Source organism: Rhinolophus sinicus, chromosome 1, assembly GCF_057876585.1.
Source record: "Rhinolophus sinicus isolate RSI-liver-muscle chromosome 1, RSI-T2T, whole genome shotgun sequence".
Classification (NCBI taxonomy): Eukaryota; Metazoa; Chordata; class Mammalia; order Chiroptera; family Rhinolophidae; genus Rhinolophus; species Rhinolophus sinicus.
In genome coordinates, this window is record NC_142501.1 from 65014912 (window position 1) to 65023808 (window position 8897).

An 8897-nucleotide genomic window follows, 5' to 3' on the forward strand; every position below is an offset into this window, starting at 1 on the left:
ATCTAAATTTCTTATCAATCTCTTCTATTTCCCATCTTGTTGTCATTTTGTTGTATTTTCTGAGCCATTTCCTCAAATTTATAATACAGTTTTCTGTTGCATTTCTGGAATAATGAAGAGTGAAACGGTCTTTATTATTACTGAGTTGAGGGAGTAAATATCTAAATGTTCCTTTTATTGAATCTGGCTCTTATTTCCTGGTTGAAATATTTAGCATTTCTTACCTCTGAGAATATTCCTGATTGTTATTTTGTATCATTAGCATAGCTTGTTCCTTCTGAGTTTAGTTCAAATGTTTATTGAGTCAAATTCTGTTCTGGGTGTTTGGTATAGATCAGTTTGTGAAACAAAGATGCCTGCCATTGGGAGGTTACATTTGGTGGGGAAGAGGATAGAGATATACACAACTGTAAAAAAAAAAAAATAAGTAAACTACATATTATGTTAGAAGTTGGTAAAGCAGTGGAAACGGGTTGGGAATGGGGTGCAGTTGTAATTTTAAATAGGTGGTCAGCATAGGCCTCATTGAGAAGGTGGCATTTGAATAAAGACTTGAAAGAGGTAAAGAATTTAACCTTGTGGGTGTCTGGGAGAAGAGCATTCTAGGTAGAGGGAAGAGACAAGGTCGGGGTTCTTAGGTGGGCGCCTGTCTGGCATATTTGAAGAACAGGAACAGCAAGGAGGCCAGTGTGGGAGTGACAGCACATAAGGTCAGAGAAGTAATGCAGGGTAAGGGGGTAGAAGGATCGGGGGCCAGGTCACCTCCTAGGGCCTTCTAGGACTATACATTATCCAATGTAAAGAAACTTTTTTTGTTAATAAATAAACTTTTTTTTAAATAAACTTTTATTGGAACGCAGTCACATTCATTTACATATTGGCTATGACTGCTTTTGTACCATACCCGAAGAGCTGAGTAGTTGGCGTAGAGACCATCTGGCCTGCAAGCCCTAAATATTTATTCTTCGACCCATTACAGAAAAGATTTTTTGACTCCACTCTGAAGTTTATATAGACTTTTAGGTTCTAAGTCTATAAAATCGTGAAGGGTATTAATGGTTTGTGTCTCTTCATATAAGTTGTAAGTTTTAGAACAAATTTGGAGACTAGAAATATACGTAATTCACAGTAAAGGTATAAAACGTGCCTCAAGACGTCTGATCATGTTAATGATTGAAGGAAGATTTAAAGAAATGGACAAATGATTTCTAGCAGGTTATTGAGGTGAAGTTAGGTGTCCATGTCCCGTTTTCTGAGCTCACCTTTGGCATGTTGTTTTAATTCTTATCATCATTCAGGGAGATGCTGGATAAACAGCAGTGAGCAAGTCAGATGTGGTCCTGCCTTCACAGAGCTTACAGTCCAGTGAGGATTACACTTAAAGCAGATAGTTACATGCCAGCCTGGTAAAAATCGTGTTACAGAGGAAGTACAGGATGCTGGAAAGTACCTGGATGGGGCAGCGCCTCAGAAGTGGGCCAGATGGAGACCACAGACTGGGAAGGACCACAGCGAGTTTCCTTGTGCTGGAGCAAGCATGGCTCATGGGGAGGATTGAGGAAAGAAGGATGGAAGGAGCAGGGCCGAGGCTGGCTCTTGAAGGACCAAACGGGCCATATTAAGGAGCCAGGACTTTTATGTTGAGAGCCTGGGAGCCACTACTGGGTTCTAAGCAGAATCTGATGTGAATGAATTTGCATTTGACAAATATCACTATAGCTGCTATGAGGACATTGGACTGTAGCAAGTGTGAGTGAGTATGTGAGTACGGGGAGGCTGAGTCTGAGGCTGTTACATTTTTTTCAGTGTCACTTTCACCGATGAGTAAGAACTCGGTTAGCTAAGGTTAGGTAGACGTTTTCCTGGTTAGGAATACACAATAGAAAGCCTAAGGGGAGAAATGGTGTATCTGTCTTTAGCATTTGTATAATCAAGTATCATTTAAGTCAATTTCTGAGACTCAGCAGCATTGGAAGGAAGTGTTTGTCAAACTTTTATCATCTGAAGAGTGGGTTCAAACTCTCTGTGTCTAGGGAGATAGAAGTGTTTGGATTTTTTTGTTTTGTTTTTTTAAACTGTGGCTCTGTAGTTTCTACATGCCCATCTTGTCATTTGTCTCCCCACAATCCTTCTTTTGGCTGGGGTAATGTGGGAACATTAGCGAGAAGTTCAGACCACTTCTTAGTTTACATTGGCATAGAAAATACAGGGACTAAGAATAGCCACAAAACTTGAAACATTTCTCACAGTTACGTGGTGACATCGGGCATTTTTGTTGCCTATACAGTTCTTGGCTTGCTAAACTTAAAAAGCAGAGGTTTATCGTTCTCTTGGTTTGTTTATCTGGAAAAAAGTAATAAATGGTTCAACAGTGGGAAAATACAGAAAAATAGAAGAAAAAAAATCATCCAGAGGCCTTCCATTTTGGAGACAGTCATCATTTGGAATCAATTGCCTTTTTGTGATTTGTTTCATTACATATTTATGTTCATTTTGTATGTCATTTTTTTGGGTCAGAGTAATTTTATTTTGTGTGACATAGTTGTGATCATTTTTTATATATACAGAGGATGGCAAAAAATATGTACACATTTAAAGAAAGGAAAAAGCTGTATTAAAATTGTAATACAATGAATGATGGTAGCATTCATTTGATTAATGCCATCGTTTGAGCAAACGTCATACTACACATTGCTACCGTAACTCAATTCAACTTCGAAAAGCAACACATAGATAACATCTCTTACAACGTGTACTTTTTTTTGGCACCCGTGGTATGTACCCAGGTTTTAAAATTTTGTTAAATTTTAAAGCATTTTTGATGTTTGTAAAATGTACGATATCTATATATAGATACTTTATATAAATATATAAATAAATACATATATTTACTCTCCCATCATTGGATATTTAAGGTGCCTGTTTTTTTGTTACTATAAAGTAACAGTGGGATGATACATTTACGCATAAAAGCCCATGCAATCATTTCAAGTGATTTTATTATTTGGCACTGCGCAGTCTTTAAAATGTATTGCTGGGTTTCTACAAGCCAGTCGTGGATCTATGAGACCTGAACTTAGCAGTGTAATTAGAAAACATGAGTTCTTGGATAATTAAGAAAATGGACCTCCTAAGATGGATTTATATGATTCCTGTGGCCAGGTTGTAGGTGCTTGGGAGGACCTGTCTCTTTTCTACCTCTGTAGACTGACTTTTTGAAGACATGAACCCCTTACACACTACTAAGTCTCCTGAATGCATTGTTCCCTCTCAGGGGTCTGAGGAGCAGACAGTCGTCTACGTCGTTGGGAAGGCGGGTCGCCAGCACTGGCAACACGTTTACACCGCGGTGACCAGGGGCCGCTGCAGAGTGTACGTCATTGCAGAAGAATCTCAGCTCCGGAGCTCAATTTCGAACAGCAGTATGCCCAGAAACACTCGTTTAAAACATTTCTTGCAAAACAAGCTCTCTACTAGCTCTGCATCGCCAGCAGATTTTGCGTCCCCGTCAAAGAGCTCTGGAGATAGCGGCGGCCCCAGCACACAACTGTCCACGTCACCACTCCCTGCAGGCACAGCTGAGGTTGTGACAAACAATGTCCCCAGAAGCCAGGCCTCTGCGGTTGATGATAAGACAGTCGCCTTTGGTGGAGATTGGAAATTACCTCCACCTGATGAAGCGGATACAGATGAAGATCCATCCAAATCTCGAGGGCCCAAGAGAACCTGTGGCCTGGATGATCATGAAAGTCCAAACAAAATTCTTATGGTAGGCATGGTGGGCTCATGCGCTCAAGTTTTATTGAGATATTGCTAACCTTGGTGTGCTTATCTGTACTCAAGTACGATGTAATTGTATTAGTGTTGCATGGTGCTGTAGGATGTAAAAACCAGGGTTCTCTCATCTCTGTCCAGTTTCCTCTCTCCTATGCCCAGCTGAGCCTGGCAGTCTTTCTCACTCTGCCCGCGGCTGGCATTCGAGGGAGCCTCCATCCATTGGCTTGCCGGAAGCAATAGTTTGTCATCTTGCACCTTCTTCCTGCATACCTTCCTCATCACCCTCCCCTCCCTTCTGTGGGCCCTAATCTCACTTTTATCCCCACAGCTCCCCTGAAGCAGCTGCTTCCAATCATCTTGTCAACTTGACTCTTTTCAGCAGTCAATTTTCAATTTTGCAATTTTCAGCAGTTTTCACTGTGGCTGCTGTTTCAATGTTTCCTTCCCTTGGTTTCGGCGAGCCTTGTCTAACACTTGCCCTTCCTCACCGTCTCAGCCTCCCTTCGTTTCTTCACTTCTTCCCATCCACTGACTGGAGACATCTCCCCAAGGCTCAGTTCTTTTTTCCTTTGAGAAGTGATCCTGTTCTCTAAATCTCAGCCATCACTTTTGCACTGATCATTTGTTCAACAAATAGTTTTCACCTGTCTACTGCATTTCAGGCATTAGCAATGCAAAGGTAAGTGACAGTTCCCAGTCATGTGCTGATGGCTGGCCCATGGTGGACACACACAGGCTAGTAAGTAACTCGGTGCATCACTGAATACTCTTAACACTGAACAGAAGGTCATGAACCATCTCCCCCATCTGTGTCTTTGTTCCTAGAGATTGACTTTCTGAAACTCTCTTTTCTGATTTCTCCATTTCAGACACCATTCTCCCAACTACACAAGCTTAAAATTTTGGTGTCACCTTAGACTCACATAGCTTTCACCCTCTGCCTCTAGTTAGTTGCTAGATTTATTGCAAAATATGTCTCTCAGGAATTTCTTTCATCCCATTTCGTCTGGGCTGTTTTAGATCCTGATCTCATCTTCTTGGATGATTGCCGACCTGGCTACCTTACTGTCTTATTTCCATTCTCCTAATACACCCGACACACTGGTACCAGTAACCCCCGTCAGTATTTAGCTCATTCCTGGGTCTAAGAGCCTTCGGTGTCACTCTAGTGCCTACAACATAAATGCTAGACTATCAGGCATTTGAGACCTTTCATAGTTGGAGTCCAGCTTTCCCATTATCATGTCTAACTATTCTTTTTTCTACTTTCGTCAAGCTAGTCTCTTCATTCACTAAAATGAGCCAAACTGATGCTCATGTCTCCCTTTTGGCTTTTGTTGTACACTTGATTTGGATGCCTTCTTCTCTCTGCCTCACCTCATTTGGCATTTGAAAAAAATTTTTTTTCCCCAAGTCAAGTTGTTGTCCTTTCAATCTTAGTTGTGGAGGGTGCCGTTCAGCTTCAAGTTGCTGTCCTTTCAGTCTTAGTTGTGGAGGGCGCAGCTCCGCTCCAGGTCCAGTTGCAGTTGCTAGTTGCAGGGGGCTGAGCCCACCATCCCTTGCGGGAGTTGAGGAATCGAACTGGCAACTTTGTGGTTGAGAGCCCACTGGCACATGTGGGAATCGAGCCGGCAGCCTTCGGAGTTAGGAGCATGGAGCGCTAACCGCCTGAGCCACCGGGCCGGCGCTAAAAAAAATTTAGGTCCTCTGCTAGTCACTGATCTAAGCGTCCGAAGGAGGAAAACAGACAAATCCCTTGCTTTATTATCATATATCCTACTGATATTGGCATCACATCCCTCATTTCTGGGGATTCCTCATTTTAATTTTGTACTGGGCTGCCTAAATATGTAGTAGGCCTTGTTCACATTTTTAGCAATTAGATGTATGCATTCAGCAAACGGTCACTTCTATGTGCCAGTCCCAGAGCTGGGTGCTGGGGGTCCCAGTGAGCAAAAGTAGACACAGCCCCACAAAGATCCGAGAGCTCATTGCTCTGGTTTGCTTAAGTCTTCCAAAGGGTGGGGAAAAGGTACTGGGTCTTATGCAGAAGCAGTCAGAGGGAAAAGAAGTACATAGGGTAGACTGACTACATTTTTACAAAATTAACTTTATTTTTATTGTTGTTCTAACAGGTGGAAGAATCATCTCCACAAGTATCTTCCAAACTTCGGGATTTGAGACTGAATAGTTTAACCCCCAGGCAACTTTTCAAATCCACACATAATCAAGAAACCTGATTTTATTTCCGATTGCTCAGATAACTGTCTTATTTTTTTCCATTCAACACAAAATGAACATCCTCGCTTCAAAGTATCAAGATAAAAGAGGACGTCTATCACTGGAGTTTTATTTGCAGGTGTCAGCAGATGTTTTAAATTCACTTGATCAAAGAAAACCTTAATGATTTCAGTATCTGTCATCATGAGAACTGGTAGCACTGGATAGAAATGAAAGGAAAAGATGTTTTACATATAATTGTTTAATTTTATACTTTAAAAAGTGTTTACTTTCTAGGATAATGCCTTATTAACTTCCACGATCATTGCCAAAGGGATGAAGCGATGGTCAAGATAAACTGTAATTGCATTGCTTACTGACGCCAATTCCAGGACGTTGGATCTTCAGCAAAGTGGTCGTCTCTCCAGGTTGCCCTTTTCTCCATCCCTGCTTCCTGCCTCCACCACATCTGGAGCTTTTTCCTGGAAATTCCTTTTGAGTTGGGAAGCTCATTGTTTTCTTTGTTTTCTGTTTTGTTTTGTTTTTCTTAATTTGAGATATAATTGACATGTAACATTGCGTAAGTTTAAGATATACACTGTTGATTGGATACTTATGTATTGCAATATGATTATCACTGTAGCATTAGCTAACCCGTTTGTCATGTCACGCCATTACCATTTTGGAGAGGGGAGCACATTGTTTTGAAGATACTCTACTTTTGAAAAATTATTTTCTCTCAGGGTGATTTTATTTTACTTTTTTTTAGAGTATTTATTGTTAAATGGTGAAAGAATAAGTTAAGAGGACAAATTTACCTGTTATCCCAATGTTTTAAAAATAGCCTATTGAGATAGAATTTGCATACAGGTCACCTGTTTACACAACTGAGTGGCTTTTAGTGTATTCAGAATTGCGCTACCAGCACTACAATTAGTTTTAGAATATTTTTATAGAACCCCCAAAAGAAATCCTATACCTCTTAGCTGTAATCCTCTCATTCCATCCAATCCTAGGTAACTACTGATCTACTTTGTCTCTATTGATTTGTCTGTTCCAGACATTTCACATAAATGGAGTCATAGGATACATGGTCCTTTGTCATTGACTTTTTCGACTTAGCATATTTTCAGATTTCATCCATATGTGGTAGCATGTATCTCTCACTGCTTTATCTCTCTCTCTTTCAAAAGTTTTTTAAAAATTATGTACAAAGAGCTAGCTTCACGCAATGATGGGAAAACTGGCTGTATATATTGAGGCCAGATTTCCAGATCAGACCGTGATGGTTTGAGCTGATGTGGCAAGGCCATGAACACTTGCTGAATTTTTGTGGGTGGCTGCAGTAGAGCTGCAGGTGACCCACCTTGCTCTCAGAGATGCCTTGATGCAAAAGGCATTAATCTCTTTTATTACCAAGTAATATTCCACAGTACTGGTAGAGCACATTGAATGTATCCATTCATCAGTTGATGGACATCTGGGTTGTTTCCACATATTGGCTGTTATAACTAACACAGCTGTGAACATCTGTGTACAAGTTGTGGTGTGGCCATATATTTTCATTCCTTTTAGGTATATCCCTAGGAGTGCAGTTGCTGAGTCATGTTGTAACACTATTTCCCCTTTTGAGGAAGTGACAGACTGTTTTCCAAAGTTTCCATATTTACACCAGCAGTGTGTGAACGTTCCAATTTCTCCACATTCTCCCCAACACCTGTTATTATCTGACTTTTTGATTATAATCATGTAGTGGGTATCAAGTGATATTTCATTGTGGTTTGGATTTACGTTTCCCTATGGGCTGATGATGTTGAGTATCTTTTCATGAGTTTATGAACCGTTTGTGTGTCCTCTTAGGAGAAATGTCTGTTCAGATCTTTTGCCCAATTAAAAATTTTTTTTTTTATTATTATTATGGAGATCTAAGTTCTTTATATATCTACATACAAGTCCCTTATTAAAAACAGCATTTGCAAAATTTTTTCCCATTTTTTGGCTTTGCCCTTTCTTCATGCTGTCCTCTGAAGCACAAGTTTTTATATCATCTGTAAACAGAGATAGTTTTACTTCTTCTTTTCCAAACTGGATGCCTTTTATTTCATTTTCTTGTCTTATCGCCCTGGCTGGCACCTCCAGGACACTGTTAAATAGAAGTGGCGAGAATGGACATCCTTGTCTTGTCCTTGTGACTTTACAAGGTGTGCAAGGCAATCTGCACAATGAAAACTTGGGACGATCGGTGTGCTTTGCTTTATTTGAAGATAGCATAATTAGAATTTGTACATTTTAATAGCGTCTGTCAATTTACTTCATAGGCTACCTGTAATGGTCTCTGAGGGCTGATGTTGTGATCTTTGTCACCTAAAATCAATGCACTGTTAATCTCGGGGTGTTCCTGTGTGCTGGCGGTTTCAGCACTTCCACTTGTGTCACACGCCTTACCTTACGACAGTCCTGAAGTACACATCTGACCTTCGGCATCACTGCGGGGACACTGACCCCCAATAAGTAAATTTCAAACCACCAGTGAGCTGGAATTCAAACTCAGATTGGATTTCAAAACCTATACTCTTCCCACTCTTCCATGCTGCTTTTCAAGTTTATGGCAAAACCATCCCCTTTTAAATAATTATGTAACAATAAGCATTGTGTAGGGCTCAGTCTAGCACATGAAAATACATTCAAATTGCATGTCATTTCTTTTGGCTTTTTAAAATCACTGTTTATTCCATTTGGTAGAGGGTTGTTTTTTTCCATACAAATATTTGCAACAATTTTGAATTCCCCAAAACCATACATAGACGATAAATACCATGCTATTAAAGTATTAAATTTGTACAAAAATACTTTACAGTTTAATACTTGTTTGTTACAAATAAAAATACATATTTAAGTGA

The 8897-nt window shown here is 40.2% G+C and overlaps 1 protein-coding gene across 2 annotated transcripts in view; it reads left to right on the forward strand.

Moving 5' to 3' along the window:
• The window catches only part of HELB (DNA helicase B), a 28358-nt gene extending 19461 nt beyond the window's left edge, over positions 1-8897 (forward strand). The window contains exons 12-13 of one of the 2 annotated variants that reach the window (XM_019732448.3): positions 3275-3769; positions 5913-8897. In XM_019732448.3, coding sequence (XP_019588007.3) covers positions 3275-3769; positions 5913-6017 — 600 coding nt within the window. In that variant the 3' untranslated portion in view covers positions 6018-8897. Of the gene's footprint in view, positions 1-1298; positions 1419-3274; positions 3770-5912 lie in introns of those variants that run through there. The other variant, XM_088800596.1, reaches the window with a different exon arrangement.